A 24,877-nucleotide genomic window follows, 5' to 3' on the forward strand; every position below is an offset into this window, starting at 1 on the left:
ATACATAAAATACGAACTAAGTCTTATTTCAATTTAATACATACGATATATTTAGTTGGCTGCCCACTATATTCTACATTTTTTTCAAATGAAGAATATCGACATCCAATAGTCCATTACCCAATATTATCGCCGCGTTTAATACACCACTAATTTGGAAGTACCAATTAAAGTAATTTGTGACAGATATCGATTAACCCAATAAAACTCACTAATAAGCTGATAATTGGTCAAATGCTAACCTTCTAACATTATCGTTTTCATTATTTTCAACGTGAGCTTTACGCACACTGTATAATTACATATGTACTTATGTTGAAGAACGACAATACTTTTAATTTCAGTTTTTTATTCTTCAATCAGTTATTTTTAAAATATGTAAGCCTTTTGTTTTAGAGATAATAAAGTTATTATATTATTTTCAATCGGGCAACCTCCTTTATCTCCCATTTTACGCAGGGATGCCGTAAAAGGTTATTCGAGTAACTTTATCATCGTGAAGTATAATCACAGACTTCTAATTAACACGTATACTTTAAATTCCTTTTTAAATTAGTGTTAATTTTGAATTGGTATACAAAATATAGCGGTGTATAAAACATTTTATTGAGAGCTTCGTTCTTATTCAGAATAATTTCTTAACAATATTTCTTTTGAAAATTAACCTAATTGTCCCAACAGTATATAAGAACAAGAACGTTTCTGCCAAGTATGTAGTATCTACACTTGATTTCTTGACGCACAACATTTTGATGGCTGTGATTGATTCGGATATTACATTTTGTAAAAAACAAACATTATATGTACACAAGTATTCAAGATTCTTTTTCAATTTATTACCTAATAGTTTCATAAAAAAATCAACCTTATAAACGCAATAAATTTATTTATTTTATTTCTATTTTAATGATACCACGTTTTAGTATCTGAATAACAAAATACTTTTATTTATTATTTAGCATTAAAATTCATGACATGATTTAAAAAAAAACTCACAATAGACTATTAATCATGTGTCTGCAAGCATAGCTCGAGGTTATTCTTTCGACAAATTTGTTTAAATTTCGGTGTGGTACAAGTTACCAAAATAGATACGTTAAGAAATGTTTTTTTTTGTGGACATTCTGGTTTTTATACATCATGAGATATTTAGATACAATTTTAGCTGCATTGAAAGTCTCTAAAAGTCTCTTGGTCTTAAGGAGCTTAAAAACATTTGTAATTCTAATTAATAAGCAAATTATTCAGAACTTTCATAAACTTACACAATGTTTCAAAAACATTCGATGTTCTGATTTTTATACAGACGTAAATCAAAAAAAATCAATGGCTATAAAATGAATCTTCGATCGACAGAGTAAAATCCAATTTTGATATTCGTCCATAACAATAATTCGTTTCTTCAACGTCCATCCATCGTTCATATCATAAACACCATACTTTTGTTATTAGTTAATAAATTGCATTAAATACAATTCAGTTGTGACGTACTTGAGGTCATCTCGGTTCGAATCTCCTTAAGCAGTAATTGTTCCACGGATTTCCGTTTCCATAAATCGAATTTATGAAAAAGCCCTGTAATAAAATTGCTAAGGACGATGCTTTACTGGCGATCATTCCGAGTGATATCAACACTGAAGGTCGTAAGGGTTTGTTCGTCTTAGCAGCGTCGCTTTGCATCGCCGCCGGCCGCTCTCCGCTCACAACGTGGACCATCACCGATGCCGAATCTGTTACGTAAATATAATTGAACTGACGCACATTGTTGCATTTACGATCTGAATTTATTATTTTATTATTTAATGTTATTTGCTGTTTTGTTGTATGTGTTCGTGCTACGTGTACTGTGTTGAAAGTCATTCGGATAAGATTTGATTAAAACACAGTAAAGGATGCTTGAAGATATGTATGTATTTAAATAGAGTACATAAAAAAATATGTTTAAAGGAATATAATTAAAACCACTTTTACGGTTTAATTTCGAATATATTATTTGTTTTATGTAACACGATATTAAATATCGATGAGTATTAAGGAGATATTATTCTTATATATTATTCTTCAAACGAGGCTTGTGGAGAGTATTAAGCGGTAGGCAGCGGCTTGGCTCTGCCCCTGGCATTGCTGAAGTCCATGGGCGACGGTAACCACTCACCATCAGGTGGGCCGTATGCCCGTCTGCCTACAAAGGCAATAAAAAAAAAGAGTAATAAATTAATTGTCAGTCACGCAAACTGTAAAGTATTCGCAACGTTGGAAATAATACTTGTACAAAAAATAGCCGCAGAATTAAACCATAAAAGCAATTTTGATTATGTCTAGGACTCGCAAAGCTCGAAGAAAAATGCTGTTTAAAGAAAATTAATTTTCCAGAAATTAAATCTCAGCTTGATTAATTTTAAACAAACGGTCATTATATGCACACTCAGGACGTAGTCTTCTAAGATAAACTGTATTGAAAGTCGTCGTGGCCTAAAGGATAAATACGTCCGGTGCATTCGTGTTGAGCGATGCACCGGTGTTCGAATCTCAGGCGGGTACCAATTTTTCTAATGAAATACGTACTCAACAATTGTTTACGATTGACTTCCACGGTGAAGGAATAACATCGTGTAATAAAAATCAAACCCGCAAAATTATAATTTGCGTAATCACTGGTGGTAGGACCTCTTGTGAGTCCGCGCGGGTAGGTACCACCACCCTGCCTATTCCTGCCGTGAAGCAGCAATGCGTTTCGGTTTCAAGGGTAGGGCAGCCGTTGTAACTATACTTGAGACCTTAACACTTATATATCAAGGTGGGTGGCGCATTTACGTTGTAGATGTCTATGGGCTCCAGTAACCACTTAACACCAGGTGGGCTGTGTGCTCGTCCTCCCATCTAAGCAATAAATAAAAAAAACGTAAAATGTAAAACAAACAGTTCCTTTGTTGAAATTATGATAGCTGCTATAAACATTTTCATGTGCAAAAGAATTTGTTTAAAAACTGTTCAAAGCTGTTTACGAGGAAATTGAAAATGGGCCAGTAAAGTGGCATGGAAATGAACTCATACGTTACTGTATTGATTTGTCGATATTACTATATAAAAGGGGTCAGAGAAGGCAACGATAACCCTTCCTGTTTGTAAACGAGGCACGTTTGCCAACTTTAGGGGTGACAATTTTCACGGACACGTTTTTTTTTTGTTCGAATTACTTGAGTTATGTGAATGAGCAGAAAGGAATACGAATAGCCAATAAAAAGTAAACAGTGTATCGAAACACGTTGATTCAGGTTTCGGGGGAACGAAAAAAAAAAAACACAAGACAAATCGTCTCCAACTGCGGAGATAATGCTGCGGAAATGTTTTCGGTTTCAATGTGAATGATTTTTGTTACGCTGCCTGAAAGATTGTTAATCTTTTTTGCTTTTTTTTTATTTCTAATATTGAAGACAGGGGCTTAGTGCTTAAGATTTTATTTCGGTTATTAGAAAAAAGTAAAAAAGACGCTAAAAAAATTGTTATTTGCTGTTTTGTTGTATGTGTGTTCGTGTTACGTGTACTGTATTAAAAGTCATTCGGATAAGATTTGATTAAAACACGGTAAAGGATGCTTGAAGATATGTATGTATTTAAATAGAGTACAATATTGAGTACACGGTAGTTACGGTCGGATTACAGAGAATGCACCGAAAAACAAAACCTATTGAAGTTAACTAGATAACGAAATTAGGAATTGAGATTATGCAATCATTGTGCAATCTCAAATGACATGTCGTCTTTTCGCATTAAAAGTGCATTTTCAAAAATATTCGAAATTGAGTTAATATGCGGAATCATAATGTGGTATCACCAGTATTTTTCTCATAAATACTGTCAAAAGAGCGTTAGTTTAGCTTTAGTTTTTTTTTTTTTACTTGTCCTATGTTTTGACGACTATTAACAAAATTAATACATAATTTTATCTTACTTTAAAAGACAGATAATTTAACTGGTAAAAAATAAAAAAATAATGTTGCAAAGATGATTAATATTAAAAATACCACATGTACCTAAACCTTTAAAACACTTTCCTGTAAAATTAGTAAGTTTTGAAATTATACAGTTTTAATGCGAGAAGACGATGTGATAGTTACGTATGAATCGTCACAATGTTTTGTACAAAGTTTTTAAATTTAATCCTAAAGTTAAGGAGTTAAAGTTGAAATTAAGGTTAAGCTACCCAATTTCAAGTACATACCAGAGCTGCTCGGAGCGCACGTGTAATTTCCTGAATCCCGTGGCGAGGCTCTCGCTATGAGAAGCCGGCTCGTGCGAGTCCTTTGTTCGGTTTCCACGCTGATGCCCCCTCGCTGAGCATAATTCACTACGTTGGACCCTCGATACCAGTATATGAAACTGCACAAATAAATTATTACATCAATAATTTGTTTAGTTACGTTTACTTGTCCCTGAAAAGCGATCATATCGAGATGTGAAAGGGTTTTTGTTTTAAGCGACATTTCGCTTAATACGCGACATTTTATGTTTTTTTTTATGTTTACTGGTGGTAGAACCTCTTGTGAGTCCGCGCGGGTGGGTACCACCACCCTGCCTATTTCTACCGTGAAGAAGTAATGCGTTTCGGTTTGAAGGGTGGGACAGCCGTTGTAACTATACTTGAGACCTTAGAACTTGTCTCGAGGTGGGTGGCGCATTTACGTTGTGGATGTCTATGGGCTCCAGTAACCGCTTAACACCAGGTGGGCTGTGAGCTCGTCCACCCATCTAAGCAATAAAAAAAAATATATTTCGTGTTAGCATCAACAGTCCGATGTTTTTAATTGAACTTGAATTAAGTTTATTCCATTAATACAGCTGAAGAGGTTTTTTCTGTTTCAATATTTTGTCCAAATATTAAAGTTTAAATGGTTTCACATGTAAACTTGCAAAACTGACGCTTACACTAAATAGCCTTCCACTTGTCGACATGATCCCTAGCCTAAGCAATATCTACTTATTTATTGGTTATATGATTGGACGAGCTTACGACCCATATGATAATATTAAAGAGTTACCGGAGCACATAGACATTGCAACGTGAATAAGGCACCATCATCCAACTAAAGACATAAGGTCGAAATCTCAGTTGTAGTATTTAAACGGCTGCCCTACCCGTCTATATTGAACGTGTCTGCTTAGTGGCAGAAATAGGCAGGATGGTGCGGCTGGTGATGGTAGTGATGGTTCTCATGACGGCCTTAAAATTACGCTCTACCACCAACAATTGCGCAAAATAAATTTGTTTTAATGATGGAAATTGTTCGTATAAATGTATTGTAGTCATGTATGCACTCGGTGAAATCGGTGCCATCATTGCTGTTCCACAATTCCAATGCTTGTTACATTTTGATTGGATCAGGTTCATTTCTATTGTGATATTTGTAGAATACAATAGCTTCTTAATATTAGCTAAGCTTATATTTTCTACAAGGCTTTTAATAAAATAAAATAAATGCTTTTAGCATTTTCTTCGGCTTTTCCGAGTCGTAGACAGAATTAGTCTGTGATTACGAAAACTGCGAATTATTCGTGAAGCCCGAAATAGTCAAAATGATAAGTGCGAGATAAAACCTTAATGGTAGTTTTAAGTTGACGCTTCTCGCGCTTAATTCGAAAACATTGAACTGTCAAGGTTTTGATCTCATCAAAACAGTACGGTCGTCAGAATAAGCTGGATTCAAACTCATTATAATGAATTGGATACGTGAGGACTTTCCTAAATGCTTTCTGACGATTCGCAAATATTTTATTCTACTTTCTCTTATAAAGTCTTCATAAAAAACTAACACGACATCAAAACTAGTATGATAACGTATAATCTCACGTTTGTGTATTTTTAAACAAATACTGGATAAGAACATATCAACTCGATCCGTAGGTCAAGCTACGAATTGGGGGAGAAACATGTAGGCTATTACTCCGCGCTGATAATGGGAAGCAATTTTATCCGTATCTTTTGCTAAATTGTTCTCGTATGTCGTATCACTCTTGTCAGAGCGGTCGTGGTCGTCATCCAGCATCATTGCTGTGGGCAAATTTTATGCGCCTCATGAGCAATCGCCACTCCTCCCGGTTTGTGGTGAGCCTGGTGCACTCATGCAAACAGCCGCCAACTGCTGACTTGATCTGGTCGGTCCATCGCATGGGCACCCTTCCACGCGGTCTGGTGCCTTCTACTTTGCCCTGAACGACAAGGCGCTCTATGGAGTCATTTCCTCGCCGGGAGACATGTCCAAAAAATGATAGTATGCGTCCATGCACGAGCGCCGAAAGACGCTGCTTAATGCCGAGTTCTCGAAAAATGGAGATATTGGTGCGAAATTCGGTCCATGTTCGGTCCGGCTAAATTGTTATGATATTAAAAACAAAAAAGTCTTTAAAGTACCTAAAAAATATTCAGCGTACAACAGAAATTTCAGTTCAAAAGCCCTAAATCTTGAAAATGAGACATCGCAGAGATAATTTTAAGTTACGACATAATATCCACGTGCAGGCTTTAGTGGATAAGTGGCTCTATTTAACTTTTGCAGTCGCCGAGAGGGACATTTAAGAACGTATAAGACCATGCATCGCAACGACTTATACACGTCAGTATAAAAACGCAAGGGATTTCTGGTTTAATAATTTTGTTAAAAAAACTAGCTGAGCCGGAAGACTACGTAGTGCCTCAATCGATAAATAAAAAACATAAGCTTTTGTATAAAAGAAACTTAAAACAAACAAAAGGAATCCGTCCGACGGGGGGGACATCAAAGGAAAAACAAAATTGTTATTTTTATTTATATAATTAAATTGTTTGTTTGTTATTGTCTAAATTTAATATTGGATTTTATTTTTTATAAAATAAAATCCAATATTAAATTTATCTGCACCTTTACGTAGACGACGAAAATAAAGATTTTTTACACCCTTACCGCAAGTGTCTTTTTAATGTACATGTTCACGTATGTTCACGACTTAGCTGCTACGAAATGAACGCAATTTGAATACAGCCACGTACGCTTTGAGATGAAGTCCAAATCTTAGTGATATTGTACAGCAGCTGACCTTCAATCCGGCCCGCATGAATCTATCTTAAATCTATTATGTAAATCATAAGACAATTAATCTTTAATCTCTATACGGTAGGCAGCGGCTTGGCTCTGCCCCTGGCATTGCTGAAGTCCATGGGCGACGGTAACCACTCACCATCAGGTGGACCGTGTGGTCGTATGCCTACAAGGGCAATCAAAAAAAAATTTGTATGTGCTGGTTTTCTTTTACAATATTAATTAACGAATGAACAACTTTGACTAAGCTATTACATAAATAAATTCAATTTGAATCAGATTTACAAATAAACAAAGCGATCTATGTAAAATTGTCTACTCTGTAACAAGTTAATACGGTATATAAAACACGGCACGTAAACGACTTTAGTTGAATAGTTCAAATGGCATAGAATTTACTCAATTGAGCTACAATACTAAACACTATTCAGTTGATGGCTATAGTTCGAACTCCGATCCTACGACTTTCAGAAAAACGGCGTCTACAAACAAACTTTCTTTAGTAATAATTCCACAAATATTATTGTTCCAAACTAAATGTAAATTAAGTAATTTTTATTTCTATGGAAGTCAAACACCAATATGTCTGATGGAGATGAGTTACCGACATTTACAGATATAAGCAAAGTCAGGGATTTTTTTTTATTGCTTAGATGGGTGGACGAGCTCACAGCCCACCTGGTGTTAAGTGGTTACTGGAGCCTATAGACATCTTCAACGTAAATGCGCCACCCACCTTGAGATATAATTTCTAAGGTCTCAGTATAGTTACAACGGCTGCCCCACTCTTCAAACCAAAACGCATTACGGGTTTCACGGCAGAAATAAGCGGGGTGGTGGTACCTACCCGCGCGGACTCACAAGAGGTCCTACCACCAGTAAAAAGCCAAGCACAGTTAAGGCAAGGCATAGCCAAGCCGCTGTCCTTTAAAAGTGATTTGGAAACCTCGTTCGACGACAGATGTGTCATAGCGTATAGGACATTCACACCAACACGCCAATTACCATCTCTAGAATCACACTATGTATGAATGCAGTCGTAGCTGGTGTGAATGAACTTTGCACCAGCAGCGAACGGTTTGGCTATAAAAGGTATTACGAAAACAATTACTCCATGTGATACAACTTTGGTAGTTTCCGAAAGAACAAACAACATCATAGGTAATAAATGCTATCGATTGCTTTTATTATTGCCAAAATGTGAAGAAGGATAATATATGGCCTAAGTGATGCGGCTATATCAAGGTTCAAATTATGTAGGTTCGTAGCATTATTTGCCATATATTACGTATATAGTACCTAACAAGAGCTTACGAAGAAATTCTACGGCAAAGAAATAGCATCGTGTAATAAAACCTCAAAATCACTAAAATTTCGTAATTACTGGTAGGAAGTAAGCTCGGAGAGGTAGGTAGGTACAATCAAGCGAGGCCTCATGTCTCAAGGCAAGAATATTCACGTTATGTTGCCGAATAGCTCTCTATTAAGCACTTTACCGTTTGGGTCGTGCGATCGGTAATAAAAAAATATGTCTGAATTTTTCGAGGCAAAAATAGCATAACTTAGAATTATTGTAGATTGTAAGTTATTGTAACATTTAAGTCATACTGACTTTTTAGAGTTATGAATTCAGTAACAGCTAGCGGACTTTATTATTGTATACTTAATGGATTTTATCAACTACTCATAGTGAGCGTGTTATATCTCTTTCAATCATATTCGAAGCTACAGAATACGTAAACCATTGCAAACATTCTCAGGTTCCACCACGTTAATTACTAAGGCCATTATATGCTTGATATTAAACTTTGCTTGGAATGAAATAGACGATTTACAGACTATATTCAAGTACACAAGCTCTCACAGAACGAATATATTTGAATAATAAACTATGTTGGCATGTCGCTCTAGCTAAAATTTATTCTGAGCCTACGGTGTGCAAAGGGTACACTTTCTAAAGTTCAATAACTGTGATTACAGATTTCACGGTAACCGCACTGTTTGCTTAATAGGTCTTCTCTAAATACTTAATACGTGTTCAAGAGAACTCAAATTTGAATATTATCGTTGAGAATCCAGAACGAACAAATTAACAAAATGTATAATATTTATTTATACTAGAGGTCCCGCAGTAGTCGAAATTCGACTATAATTAATTGGAATTGTAATTTTGTAAACTATTATGATTGTATTTTATACTTCTATAATCACAAATTTCGCCAAGGCTACACTATAAAAAATATTAACAAAGACAAACAATATTTAATCTATTCTCAATTTGACCACAGACGTCAAGAACAAAAGTTTGACAAGAAATAGTATGCATGCGTGTGTGCGTCAGATAAATGGTATGTAGTGTGTATAATGTTTTCTTTATTGATTTAATGTATCTTTTAGGCATAATTAAAAAAAATTATTAACATTGTGCACCTGTTTTCTATATTCTCTATAAGTGTGGGAAATTTCATACTCCTCTGTCCGCGCAATTTTCGTAAAAAGGGATACAACGTTTTTCCTTCACGTATTAATATATAGATACAGTTCTGGGTTTTGACGAAGCATGTTGCTGATAACTTTATTTCTGTAATCTGACGAAGCATGTTGCGGATAATAACATGTACTTTTAGGTTAGGAATATTGTGTTCTTTTTTTTATAATAAATAAATTATGTTATAAAAAATTTATAGTTCTCGGTTAGAGACAACTGTAGGGGTCAAACATAACATATATTGCATATTTATTTGCACAGAATTCGTATTATTACAACTGAGAATTGATATTAACAAAAATTGAAATCTCACGGTAAAGGGGATTGCCCACTCTCCATAGTGTGCTAGGCCCAAGATGGACATCAAATATTACTATAAAAATGTACTGATTCAAATTCTTAAATGTATTGGATATCTAAAAAATATATTGAAATTGACGCCACTATTATAAAAAATATAATAAAAATAAAAACTCGTTTTGAGGTTAATTTTCTATATAAATAAGTGTCGGATTGTGAGATACTTCAAGAACTTTTCTTTTCTTAATGTTTAAGATGTTCCTAATTTATTTTTATCCAATAGGGTATAAAAACACACTTAATTCTTTAAATATCTATATTTTCTTCATCTTCATACACAATTAGTATCATCTAAAAATAGCAAAGGAGAGCATATACACGGTTTTAAATCTCGGTCAGGGTAAAACCACAATTCACACAATGTTTTTTAGTCGTAGTATGAAACGTTATTGATAAAAGTAAAATAAATCGAAGAAAAATCAAAACACATCCATTTTGTACGCAAGCACAACACCACAAGCAGCAAGCGAAGTGTCAGTCAGTCAGATTAAATTCAGTGTTGTCAGTATAAAGAAAAATAATTACATGAAATTCATATATCGATTATTTTTTTAAATAACCGATAATTGATTTATATCTTAATCTTTTTTTACGAGTACATATTGTTTTTTATGTTTTTGTTTTAGTTGTACATATTTAAATAACAATACTAGTAAAGTTTTTTTTATTGCTTAGATGGGTGGGCGAGCTCACAGCCACCCTGGTGTTACTAAGTGGTTACTCGAGCCCACAAACATCTACAACGTAAATGCGCCACCCACCTTGAGATATAAGTTCTAAGGTCTCAAGTATAGTTACAAGTTAAAGTCCAATGGGTATGTCTTCGATGTTATTTTATGTGCATAAAATCCATTAAAATCGTTTGATTAATGATAATCCTTAAAATGATTTATTTATATGTTTTATTTATATATTCAAAATATTTACTTCATACGTAAAAGGATTTGAAGCTGGCAATATTTTTCCCGCAAAAATAAAAATCCTTGTTTTTTCAATAGAGTAACTTTTTTTAAACTACTTATTGTAAACTATAGTGGCGCTTATTTGCAAGAAAGTAAATGCATATTTATTTATGACAAAATTAATGCACTAAGTATTTTTTCTATAATCTATTGTCCGCTTTGGGCCGAAAATGGGCCATCCCCTTTAACCGCCAAGTAAGAAAATGAAGATTCACATAATTGCTTCACGTCATCGCGTAAGACGAAAGTGTACGGGAGAGATAAAAAGACTCCCCATACGATTGCATTATTTTAAAAAAATTGTGCACTTCTTCATTATATTCTCTGTAAGTGTGGAAAATTTCATACTCCTCCGTCCGCGCAATTTTCGTAAAAAGGAATACGGAAGTTTTTGCTTCACGTATTAATATATAGATAAATCTTAATATATTAAGTGTTTTAGTTAGTGATAAATTTAATCACGGTTTGTTTTTGATTTATTTTATATTTCAATGCTTACGCATATATGAGTTTTAATATGAAATATACATGAGAAAATTCCCCCAAATTAATCTTGTACTTAATTGATGGTAGCACTGAATTATTCACGAGGTAATCTTCATGATTCTTAAATGAAGTACTTCAGTTAAAAATCACGAATGAAGTGATATGAAGCAAATTTATTTACCCGTTTGTCGTACAAGTAAGTAGATTTGCTCGTCGATAAACTTTTCATTAATTGATCTTCTGCAAGAACAAATAACTGACACAAGATCAGGTGTCTTTGCTTATTTTATAGGAGGGGATATGAGAAATATGATTGGAGACTCAATAGAAATTACAAGATGATGCAGTCGTATCAATACTAGTCAATATTCAGCGGGTCGGCCTATAAATCAAATCTTTGTTCTGCAAATAAAATATGTGTATTGAGAATCAAATGTCACTTCTAATTTTGAATTCAAACTGTCCTCCAACTGACCTCCATAAAGCATTTTTTAAATCATATGTGTCTCTTATTTTTAGTCTGTATCTCATATTTTGTACTGACATTTCTTCAATGTCAATCATTTCATCAATGTCAATCATTTCTTCAATTAACAGATGCCTAGTGCATTCGTATCGAGCGATGCAACGCTGTCGGTGTTTGAATCCCGCAGACAGGTACTATTTTTTCTATTGAAATACGTATTTAACAAATAATCACAAATGACTTTCACGGTGAAGGAATTACATCGTGTAATTAAAAATAAAAATCTCCAAAATTACTATTTTCATAATTACTGGTGGTGGTAAGTCGTGTTGTGAACCTGCATGGGTAGATACCACCGCGCCGCTTATTTTTGCCGTGAATCAGTAATGTGCTTAGTAGCTTCGGTATGAATAGTAGGGCAGCCGTTGTTTTTTTTTTTTATTGTTTAGATAGGTGGACGAGCTCACAGCCCACCTGGTATTAAATGGTTACTGGAGCCACTTAATATCAGTGGTCCGTGAGTTCCTCCACCTACCCAAACTATAAAAAGAAAAAAAGAACAATATTTTTCGCTCTATAAGTAATTTCTTAGACAAAAAAATAATGTGTTATTGTCAAACTGTGAAGATTGCTTGGTGTCTATTTACAAGATTATAAATAAAGTTAAAAACACAAATTTTTTTATTGCTTATATGGGTGGGTCGTCGAGCTCACAGCCCACCTGGTGTTAAGTGGTTACTGGAGCCCATAGACATCTACAACGTAGACGTGCAACCCACCTTGAGATACAAGTTCTAAAGTCTCAGTATAGTTACGACGGCTGCCCCACACTTCAAACCTAAACGCATTACTGCTTCACGGCAGAAATAGGCAGGGCGGTGGTATCTATCCGCGCGGACTCACAAGTGGCCCTACCACCAGTAAAATGACATGATCTTCTAATGTTTTGAGGTCCTATCAAAATATGTGAGCGCGGGCCTTTCAAATAGAGTCTGTCTTTTAGTATTCTAAAAGATAAAAAAAAAAAAAACTATAAAATAATCTTCAAGACACCGTTTTTTTATCTACCTAGCTAGCTTCAAAGTGCTCGCGTTTGAGTTAAGAGCTTACCTTGGCGGATCTGGGGCATGTCTAGCGATACATGTCAGATTGATGTCGGACCCGGCTCGCACAAAGAGTTCTGGTCCCGACAGTATTTCTGCCTTTGATACTGTAACAAAAACTTTATATAATATACATTTAAATGTTTTTTTTGAAGAGCGGACTTATTTTTAGTTGAAAGTGTGAGTTTGAGACCTTTGAAGTTAATTATTATTCACTTATTTATTTATTTATGTACACACAAAAAAGAAGACATAGAATAGAGTAATAGGAAAATTATGTACAAAGGCACTGCTTATTTCTTTAAGAAATCTCTTCTGCGAGAGGATTATGAGAATAATAATTAAAAGTGATGAGTGTGTGTAGAACAGCTAAAACAACAAATACAACATGAAAATTATAGTAATGCACATACACACAGCAAATATTGTTAAACTTGAATACAAAATATTATAAGTAACACAGTATATACGAAGAGTATAGAACAATGCTCATTCGGTTGATGAGATTTTTTTTTTTTTTTTTTATTAATTTTTTTTTTTTTTTTTTTTTTTTTTTTTTTTTTTTTTTTTTTTTTTTTTTTTTTTTTTTTTTTTTTTTTTTTTTTTTTTTTATTGCTTAGATGGATGGACGAGCTCATTGTTTTCATAAAGCACGTCATTAGCGTGGTAAGAGACGTGATCCACGTCTTCATTCGTGTCGAATTTTTATGAATGAAATTCATACCCTTATGCCGTAATAAGGAACGCTTGTGCCGATGTCTATTGTCAAGATAAAGTTCAAGTCTTTGAATGGGTGACAGAATTCACATTGTCGTAATTATGGGCACTGATAAATATTCAGTATTCAGTACCAGGTGGGCTATTAGCTGCTTCATCCATCAAAGCAATCAAAAAACCTATGTGTATAGTCACTTTAGATGACGGGCTTTTTTCATATCCAATTTTTTTTAATTGACATATTGGATGTATTCAGGATCAAACATCTCAAAAAAAATTGATTACTTGTTAATTCACGTGCTTACATTGACTTTGAAACAAAATATCGAAGTTATGGACGAGATAATGGAGGAAAATATTCTACATCTATGGATTAGGTAATAACAGATCTATTGAGATTACCACTGTAGGATCCTCTCATCCGATTTATTTAGATATTTTGAGTTTTTTTTTATTGCTTAGATGGGTGGACGAGCTCACGGCCAACCTGGTGGTAAGTGGTTACCGGAGCCCATAGACATCTACAACGTAAATACGCTACCCACCTTGAGATATAAGTTGTAAGGTCTCAGTATAGTTACAACGGCTGCTCCACCCTTCAAACCGAAACGCATTACTGCTTCACGACAGAAATAGGCAGGATGGTGATACCTACCCGTGCAGATTCACAAGAGGCACTAACTAGTAAATTATATGAAACATACATACCAACAACTGTGAGCCTAAAAGAAAGGCTTATTTTCGGTTCAGTGGACACTTGACATTCATACGAGCCGGAGTCTCTCGGCTGCGCTGGGGCGACGCGTAAAGTCCATTCGTCTGACCCGTCCGTGTGTAGTGCCGCGAATCTCGCGTCGCTGCTATACGTGTGCACGCCGACGGTTAGTATGTGCAAATCCCGTTTCCGAATCCACGACACCTGCCCACGAAATTCAAATTGATTTAATTACACAACGTTGGGGTAAAACTGAACGGGTTTTGAAAGGTTAAATTGATCGATCACGTTTTCATTGGACCGTCATTGATTGGATCTCGTGAAATTCTGTTTCGAGATTTATTGCGATGTCCGAAGTGACAGAAGTACGGTTTACCGGGTGTTTTATTTGTGGAACGAATAACTGTCGGAAAACGAGCAGCCTTAAATAATTAACACTCTTTTATAAGCATTATATATATATATTTACTAACTGACCCGGCAGACTTCACAGTGCCTCAATCGATAAATGAAAGGACTAAACTTTTGTATATAAAGTAAACTAAACCAAACAAAAGGAATCAGTCCGACGGGGGACACATCAAAGGAAAAACAAAATTGTTATTTTTATTTTTTATATCCGAGCATTTTCATATTTATCTACCTTTTAAACCTTCTCTAGACTTCCACAAATAATTCAAGACCAAAATTAGCCAAATCGGTCCAGCCGTTCTCGAGTTTTAGCGAGACTAACGAACAGCAATTAATTTTTATACATATAGATTGCTTAGGTGGGTGGACGAGCTCTTGGCCATAGGCATCTACAACGTAAATGCCGCCACCTACCCTGAGATATGATTAGGTCTCAGTTTTACAGAACAACGGTTGCACCCCCCTTGAAAGGTTATAGTTTAAGGTGGGATAGCTGTTGTAGATACCTACAATAAAATTTTCAGCGCGCTTCGTATCTCAAGGTGAATGAAGCAACCTGCACTACAGTGTCTATAGACTCCGATTAACCAATAACCACCATAACCTGTAAGCCTGTTCACTAGTTTAATGCAAGAAAAACAACAATAGCTAGTAAGATGTTACCTTAGATAAGAAGGTATCTTAAATATGATTAGAAATTATGTACTAGATGTGCGCACTATTTGTTTATGATCTTCTGTGTTGATTATCGTTTAAGGCAATAGCTGCATATTCGAATTACAAATGAGTGCTTAATTACAATCTTACAGCTCTGAAACGGTTTTCAGACCTTTATTGGATCTTCGCAGAATTATCTTAAATCTAACGGGTCTCGCTTCGTTTAGAGCAAGATTAGTTCAGAAATTAATTACAACGTTTATTACAAACAGTCTTAATCTCAATAAAACTCTGACCTTGTTGTCTTCAGTGGCTCTGTCAGAAACCGAATTTAATTATCCCTTTGGAAAACCGAAGTTTCAAACTAAATAGTTACAATTGGAGATCTGAATATTTGGCTACGTTTTCGCGAAAAGAGGTTGAGTGTTTGGACTTTTTTCAATATTTTATTTAGTTACGGAATTTGGCAAGTTGCCGTTTTTTTTAATAAAGAATTGAGAGGCCGCGTTCTGTTTTGAATTTTGTTGGTTGGCTTCAATTAGTTGGGGCAGTGGCCTAGTGAAGTCTGTAGACTCTTGGTAGGTATGCCATTTTTTTCGTATTGTTATCTCACCAAACCTATAGTGTTTGCTTCAGGAGTGTGTGCTTTGACAGCCTTCAAAATGAACATGTTTTTAATTTCCCAGGCTTCAAGGACAAAACCATGTAACGCTACTTAAAAAAAATGAGTAGACGAAGAACCAAATGCTCAACAAGGAAGATTCGACGCACAGAAATAGGACCAAATAGTAGTGAAAGTAAATGTACTTTTTACTAATTAAAATTTCGGAATACAGTTTGGAGATTTGAACCAGATTTTTGAATAATAAGTATATATATTGAATTGTATCGTATGCTATTGTATATTATATTGAAATATATATTGAACAGAAGTAATTTAATAATAGCCCTCTTTATTCTCATCTATTCACATAATTTTCACATATTCAATTATGAAAAGCTATTCTTGACTTTGCGTTAGAGTCTATGAGCTGTTGTAACATTTATGTCCTTCCGATCGCAATTAAATAACGTTTTTAATAATTTCTAGAATTTAAATTCTAAATAATTTAATTTTTATTATAATATTACAATACATTTTTGCTATTCTCGATGAACTACGGAGAGATTATTACTCACCTACTCACTCACTCACTCACATAATAAGTTATTAAAGAACAGAGGTGACCTAGTTGTGCTTCTGACATTTCTAATGTACATGGCCAGCGATAATCACCTTCCACCAAACACTTTGTCAGCAACAAGAGTGAAAATAGAATAATGGCTTTTGCTATTAAAGCCACGAAGACTCAGGGGTGTTCAACTGTGACAATTATTCATAAGGCCGATGAATGGTTTGGTTGGGTTATGATAGCTTAGAGCTTAGAGATATAATTGGAATTCTATCCATTTTAGCCCATCGCGAGAAATTTTGTAGCAGTATTAATTAACCTTTAAGATTCTCCTTAGTTTTCACAATTCGTAAATTCTGGTTATTTCGAGACGGCTTAATCAAGTATTACAAGTAGTTTTTAGGTGACGTGACGAGCATAGTAGGAAAATAAACTTTTTAAAATATTACACATAATTATTTAACGAGTTCTGATCACGATTTTTATATTTTATTAGTTCCCGGATATTTCGTGTTCCAAGTGCCATGATAACGGGAATGCTGTCGGGTAATCTACCCAAGATTATGAGCCTAATTAATAGTGTGTGTATGTAACGTGTGTGTTAACGGCCGTCGGGTGTAGTGGTAAGTGACATGGTCACTACACAAGGGGCTCGCGGGTTCGAATCCCGCCAAGGGAAGATATTTGTATGATAAATATAAATGTCTTTTCCAGGGTTATGGATGTATATTAAATATATGTATGTGTATAATAAAAATCTTACATTTATAATATATCCGTTATCTGGTACCTGTAACACAAGTTCTTTACGAACTTATCACGGGACCAGTTAACGTGGCGTGATTGTTAGTAAATATAAAAAAAAAAAAAAAATATAGCTGCGAAATTTTAAACCAAAATAATAATTTTGCATTTAGCCTTCAAGATTCGGTGTTAACATCTTTTTAAATATCTACGTAAGATGATTTAGGCACAATTTGTAGATTTATTTTTATTGGGTGAATTTTTATTTCCATATAGCTCTGATTTGTAAATTATATCATGAATGTTAGTTATTTCACTTAATAATAATATGTATCCACTATCTGTTCACGTATTGTTAATGACGGAAACTTTTTTTATTGCCCTTTAAGACAGATGAACATACGGTCCGTCTGATGGTAAGTGGTTACCGTCGCTCGTGAATGTCAGCAATGACAGGGGCAGAGCCAAGGCACTGTGTACCATTCAATACTCTCCACAAGCCTAGTTTGAAGAAGCGCATGCCATAACTTCTTTGGTTATATTACACTTTTATATTTAATGTATTATTTGGATGTTTGTTTCCACATAAATTAACAAAGACGGCTAATGGATTTTTTTTAAGGTTCTTGGTTGAGCATTTCTTCCCTCAGAATTTTCCAATTTAAAGTCACATGAACAATATCATGAGCTATTTGTAAAACAAACGTTCAAAAAGTTCGATTGTCGCCCCCAAGCATTTTGAGAACAAATTAATTTCCTTTAATTAAACATTTTCAGTTGTACTTTTAAAGAACTGTAAGTCTATTGTCTCGGTTCCTTATGAAACCCTTTACGTGTTAATTAAATTTTACCACAAAGGTTTTTCTCGGGGAATAGACGCGGCGAGACGAGTACCTATTGCGTATTTTGTTTGTTAAATACTAACAGACTTACATGTGTATACGAAGATAATCATTTTAAAAGCATTTAGAACCAAATTTGAAGATTTAACCACTAAGGATAATCTCCTCGAAACATTTTTTGAACGAAATCTGTTTTTTATAATTAAAGGTTATTAAAACGTGATTAATTGAAAAAATCAACAAATCGTCTCAAAAGTATTCAAGAGTGTTCAAAAGCTGAGATATGAAGTAAGTATGTAATGTCCATTAAAAATATTTGAATTCGAACGAGCTGTTGTCTAACACGTTATTTTATCCACACACTCAAGTACATGTCGTGGGATAATTGACGTTAAGCATGTCTTTATGCCATCATTCTGAAATGTGGCTCTTACTGCTTACTACCTTGACTAATAATAGTCTGCTTTGTTCCGAATTTTAATGCTAATGCCAAAAGCATAGTATCCTTTTAAAAGTCTTTGGTTTATATTTTGTGACCGCCTAATCGGAACAGAGTTCTTTATCGCCAATTTTGTTTGCGAGCAGAGGAGCTAGACCGAAAAAAGTGTAAAAAAGATACACGAATCCAAAAACCGACATCTTTTTACAATGGTTTTTGAGGTACTTCATGATCACCAATAAAACACAAGCTTTTATTTATCGGTTCAGCTTTCCGTCAATTTTAAGATGCAAACATTTTTTATATATTTTCAAATAAAATAGTGATATATTTTTCTAAAATGGAGTAAAAAAATGGTATAGCAAAAGGAATTATTTTTCAACCAGACGTTCATAAGTTACCTCTCTCTTTTTTAGGAGTCGGTGAGCAACACAGGTAGGTATTTTCATACTGTATAATTTTACAGTGAAATTCTTTTTTTTTTCGAGTTATTAAAGCACTTGTTATTCCGCCATCGTCGAGGTCACTCGTGATTCTGTGGATTTCTGGTGGAGTGGCCGCAACCCGAAAAAAAAGTATCACCATTCTACCTGTTGCAAACCAGTTATGCCTTTGTCCGCTTTGAAATGTAGAACATCTGCTATCAATAAAATTGTGACTTTGACCTCGTGTCTCAAGGTGGGTGGTGGTAATACAATGTTAAGACTAAGACTTCCGTAACACAATAACAATTTAATACCAAGTGTTCAGTGGACTAATTTGTTTACCTCGAGAAATAAAAAAATAAAAGTAGTAAACAACAGTTGAATATCGAATTGGCGTGTGAGCAAAGGTTTTTGTCTATAAGAACATGAACAGAGATCTGTAAGTATATATACGTATTGCAAATAGCTACGCTGTATCCGACGAGATTCTTATCAAAAAATGACATTCACTGCGCGCCCGGTTGAAAGCTGGGATGTTAAGGATACGAAATTTGGGCTTCTGGATATGGGTAGGGGATATATTGGGAATCTTTTGACATTTTTACTATAGAATATGATTTTATTTTGGATATTTAGTCGTCTTGAAGTGTTCTTAGTACAAAACATGATGTATGTGACATAATATACCACTTTCAGGTAGGGAATATATTCGGGTTTTAAAATTGCATTTGCATTTTTATTATAATTTTTTTTATTGCATAGGTTGGTGGACGAGCTCACGGCCCTCCTAACGTTAAGTTGTTTACTGAGCTCTTAGACATCTACAACGTAAATGCCGCCACCTACCTTGAGATATGAGTTCTGAGGTCTCCGTAGTACAATGGCTACCCCCCCCCCCCCCCCCAGCCGAAACGCATTACTGCTTCACGACAGAAATAGGCAGGGTGGTCGTGCCTACCCGTGCGGACTCACAATACGGTCTACCATCAATAATTACGCAAATTTTAATTTTGCGGGTTTGATTTTTATTATAAGATTTTATTACTTCACCGTGGAAGTCATTCGTGAACATTTGTTAAATACGTATTTCATTAGAAAAATTGGTACTTGCCAGCGGGCTTCGAACACCGGTGCATCGCGAGATACAAATGCACCGGACGTTTTATCCGGTTATTATGTGCACGGATAAGTACCACAATCTGATTATTGAAATGCAAAAACTAGCTATCTAGTTTAAAAAAAGATAAAGTTTTGTTCCAAAGTAATTGAGTTAAAATCTTCCAACATTGAACTTTGCTATCCTAATAATCAAGGCCTTTTAAATATGAAGAAAACAAAATATCCATCCAAACAAAAAAGTATACTCAGAATTCAAATATGCGCACTGTTTCCATATGTTTCATTCCAAACGAAATTTAAGAACAAAATCCTACTATTGAGAAGTACAAAAATATATCTACGTAATTATATTTTTTTCAAGCAAAATTTATATTACACTAGCTGACCCGGCAGACTTCGTAGTGCCTCAATCTATAAATAAAAGACCTAAACTTTTGTATAAAATAAACTTAAAACAAACAAAAGGAATCCGTCCGACGGGGGACACATCAAAGGAAAAACAAAATTGTTATTTTTATTTAATCCCGAGAATTTTCATATTTATGTAGGCTAGTTTTTGTGAATTGGCGGTAGTTCTTTTTGACGTTCAACAAGTATGTACTTTCATTTATGTTGAATAAAAATTTTTTTTATTTGAAATACAAAATAGTTATTTTTATTTAATTCCGAGCATTTTCATATTTATTTACCTTTTAAACTTTCTCTGGACTTCCACAAATAATTCAAGACCAAAATTAGCCAAATCGGTGCAGCCGCTCTTGAGTTTTAGCGAGACTAACGAACAGCAATTCATTGTTATATACATATATAGATTTTATGTTAGGCTGTTATATTCGTTTTCCAAAGTTCAGGTGTTCGAATAAGACTAGGTATAAAAAGTCGAAATTTATAGCACGTTACCAATAACTCATACCGTAAACAGCAATTTAGTTCCAGAAGTCCTTTTAGTCTGCAGAAATCTTTCCAGGTGTAAATTGGGCCATTTACGAGCCCACGTCTGACCTTTCAGCGATTCGGCTCGTTTTATTTAGAAAAATAGTTTCGGGTCAAGTCTCCTTGTTTGATTTATGTCCACTATACGTTAGATTTTGTTTCATAAGCTATTTATATTTTATTTATTCATTTATATTAGTATGTGTTTCGAACAATACTTAATTATGTTTATTTTAATTATCACGATATATGGAACGGTCTTTTGTGGCGTATTGTTAGGATTAGGTTTCACCCTGGATTTCCGGGACTCAAAACGTGACTTTGCGTGACTAACAGATTTGCTGTAAATCGTGTAATTAGCTATATTACCATACTGGGTTACTCGCACCATCACAGCTATTTATTTACAAAAACAAGAAGAAAATGGTATGGATATATCAGACTCAAAGAATTAATTTAAAAGTGAAAAATTACTTAGTAGTAGTAAGTAGTCGTGACCTAAAGACTGATGATAATGAAGATACCATCCCGGTATGGTACTATACCTTTTTTTTCTGTAACGCGTATTCACAAATTGTTCACGTTCTTCTAAAATGAAGGAATCACGTTGTGTAATCTATATATTAATACGTGAAGCAAAAACTTTGTATCCCTTTTTACGGAAATTGCGCGGACTGAGGAGTATGAAATTTTCCACACTTATAGAGAATATAGAGAAGAAGTGCACAATGCTAATTTTTTTTTTAAATAATGCCTAAAAGATACATTAAACAATTTTATCTCTCATCAACCGAATGATCATGGTTCTATACTCTTCGCATATACGAGTGTTACTGTGTTACTTATAATATTTGCTATGTGTATGTGCTATAATTCTCATTTTGTGTTTGTTATTTTAGTTATGTGTTATTTGTTCTACACACACTTATCACTTTTTATTATTATTCTCATTATCCTCTCGCAGGTCTGCTGGAAGAGATTTCTCAAAGAAATAAGCAGTGCCTTTGTACATAATTTTCCTATTACTCTGTACTGTGTCTTGTTTTCTGTGTGTACATAAATAAATAAATAAAAATAAATAAATAAATAAATAAATTAAATCAATAAAGAAAACATTACACACACTACCATGTATTTGACGCACACACACATGCGTACTATTTATTTATTGTCAAACTTTTGTTCTTGACGTCTGTGGTGAAATTGAGAATAGATTAAATATTGTTTGTCTTTATTAATATTTTTCTATAGTGTAGTCTTGGCGAAATTTGTGATTATAGAAGTATAATAGTCTTTGAAAATGGAATCATAATAGTTTACTTATAATTTCAATTAATTATAGTCGAATTTCGACTACCGGGTGACCACTAGTATAAATCTAAACAGCAAACATTATATTTTGCGTAAATGATGTTAGTAGGGCGTATTTTAAACCAACACGGATTGATACCATCACACTGTCTATTTCTGCGGCAAAGCTGTCATGCGCTACGATGCATAAAGATCTTCACAATCGTTTCACTCTTGGCAGAGTGGTCGTGATCATCTATTGTGGAGGGAGCAGATACAAGACACATCGTAGGATATGTCTTGCAACACCGTCCTTGCTCGAGGTCATCCAGGTTAGGCTAGTTTATTGTTAACGTTACCTTGGTCTTACTGCGATTAACATGCAATTTCCTCTGAACACAAAAAAGAATATGCAGTAAGCCTGAATAGATAGATAGAATCGTTTTCTCTTTTCCTACCTAAGTTGATGGTCTAGAGAGACCATCTCAGCGTCGCCAGGCTAGTAGGTGAGCTCACGGGGCTTGAGCCTGACGATGTTGCCAACACGAACCCTAGCAAGAGTCGTGCTTCGCAGAATCTACCGCGTTTCCGATCCGGTGGTAGATTCTGCGAAGCACGGGTCTTGCTAGAGTTCGTGTTACCAACATCGTCAGGTTTGAATACCGTGAGCTCACCACGTAATGTCTGTTACAAAGAAGACCATATCCATTAATTGAATGCAACTTTAACGTCATTATTAACGTATCGTAGATGGAAGTGTTCCCGTTGTATTGGATGATACAGGCAGGGCATGTTTAATATAAATAGCTACCGGATAACTCAAATTAAGAAAATAAAAACATAAAACAAAAAATGAAAGGCCTATTTTTTCATGGTCTGAATCATAATCGAATTCTCATTTGTTATAATATAAAACAGTTCGTGGTGAATTAGTTCGATCCTATCGATTTAGTTTATTATTGAGGGGCTTATCCGGTTATATCCGGACACGTTCGAAGCCTTGCTCTTCAAAGGATATTTTATTACAAAAAAGCCTAGAGCACGTCTCGTGATTTTCTAGTAATCTATTTTAACAAGTCTACGCGAAATGAACAGAAAATATTAAAAAGAATCGTGTCGTTTTCTATACTAATATTATAAAGAGGAAAGATTTGTTTGTTTGTTTGTTTCGAATAGGCTCCGAAACTACTGGACCGATTTGAAAAAATATTTTTCCATTAGAAGCCGATATTGTCCCTGATGAACATAGGCTACTTTTTTTATTTTTTTTTTTATTTTATTTTTTTGGTTTCATGTGTGTTTTAATGTTTCCGAAGCGAAGCGAGGGCGGATCGCTAGTCTATACTAATATTATAAAGAGGAAAGATTTGTTTGTTTGTTTGTTTCGCATAGGCTCCGAAACTACTGGACCGATTTGAAAAATTATTTTTCCATTAGAAGCCGACATTGTCCCTGATGAACATAGGCTACTTTTTTTTTTTTTTTTTTTATTTTTTTTTTTGGTTTCATGTGTGTTTTAATGTTTCCGAAGCGAAGCGAGGGCGGATCGCTAGTATAAAATATTTGGCTTGTTCTAAGTTTGTCTCCGAATAATTGCATAAGCTATTTTGGACTTTGCTCCTGTAGTTTTAAGACTCGAGTTAATAAAATTTCGTTTTTTCGTATACATCCTGAAAGCGTCACGTATCTTTTCGTTTTTATCGTTCACGTGAGGCTTTCTTGGGGTTCGTTTTTGTTAGCATTACGTTATTTCTTTTGAAACCTTATTTATTGTTGGTTTAAATGGATTCTGTTGACGTAAAAGTCCCCAGAACGAGATCAAATATCACAAAGTTAGGTTACATTTATCTAAAATGACATCAGAATAAAAATAGATCGGTTTTACAAAAATATACCTACATCTCTATAATAATACTTCATAAGTATTTCATTCATTAAACGGCCGTCTGGTGTAGTGGTAAGTGACATGGTCACTACACAAGGGGGTCGCGGGTTCGAATCCCGCCAAGGGAAGGTATTTGTATGATAAATATAAATGTCTTTTCCAGGGTTATGGATGTATCTTAAATATATGTATGTGTATAATAAAAATCTTACATTTATTTCCGTTATCTGGTACTTGTAACACAAGTTCTTTACGAACTTATCACGGGACCAGTTAACGTGGTGTGATTGTTAGTAAATATTTATTTATTTATAATTATTATTTATCATACATAATATTTAAATATCGCTATAACATTAAATTATACTAGAAGTGAACTAGCGTTTTGCAAATTGCATTTTCCCGCGATAAAAAGTTTCTTGTGTCACTCTCTGTGGTTCGTATTTGTAAACAGCTCACGGTCATTTCATACTAGCAGATATACCCAGCGTTGCTAGGCTTATGTTATGATAAAAAGTATAATATGTTTTAATTCTGTTTATAGGCTGTGTTGTGGTAAGCGTGGTCTGGACATGTGATGCGTAGAGAGA

The 24,877-nt window shown here is 34.5% G+C and overlaps 1 protein-coding gene across 2 annotated transcripts in view; it reads right to left on the reverse strand.

Moving 5' to 3' along the window:
- Nucleotides 1-444: 444 nt before the first annotated feature.
- LOC114248628 (zwei Ig domain protein zig-8) overlaps nucleotides 445-24,877 on the reverse strand; it is a 127,931-nt gene continuing 103,498 nt past the window's right edge. For both annotated transcript variants that reach the window (XM_028181924.2, XM_028181925.2), the window contains exons 4-7: nucleotides 14,364-14,574; nucleotides 12,946-13,045; nucleotides 4,223-4,380; nucleotides 445-1,730 (exon numbers count right to left, since the gene is read on the reverse strand). In XM_028181924.2, coding sequence (XP_028037725.2) covers nucleotides 1,498-1,730; nucleotides 4,223-4,380; nucleotides 12,946-13,045; nucleotides 14,364-14,574 — 702 coding nt within the window. In that variant the 3' untranslated portion in view covers nucleotides 445-1,497. The remainder of the gene's footprint in view (nucleotides 1,731-4,222; nucleotides 4,381-12,945; nucleotides 13,046-14,363; nucleotides 14,575-24,877) is intronic.

This window comes from Bombyx mandarina, chromosome 21, assembly GCF_030267445.1.
Source record: "Bombyx mandarina strain Sakado chromosome 21, ASM3026744v2".
In the NCBI taxonomy this organism is placed as follows: domain Eukaryota; kingdom Metazoa; phylum Arthropoda; class Insecta; order Lepidoptera; family Bombycidae; genus Bombyx; species Bombyx mandarina.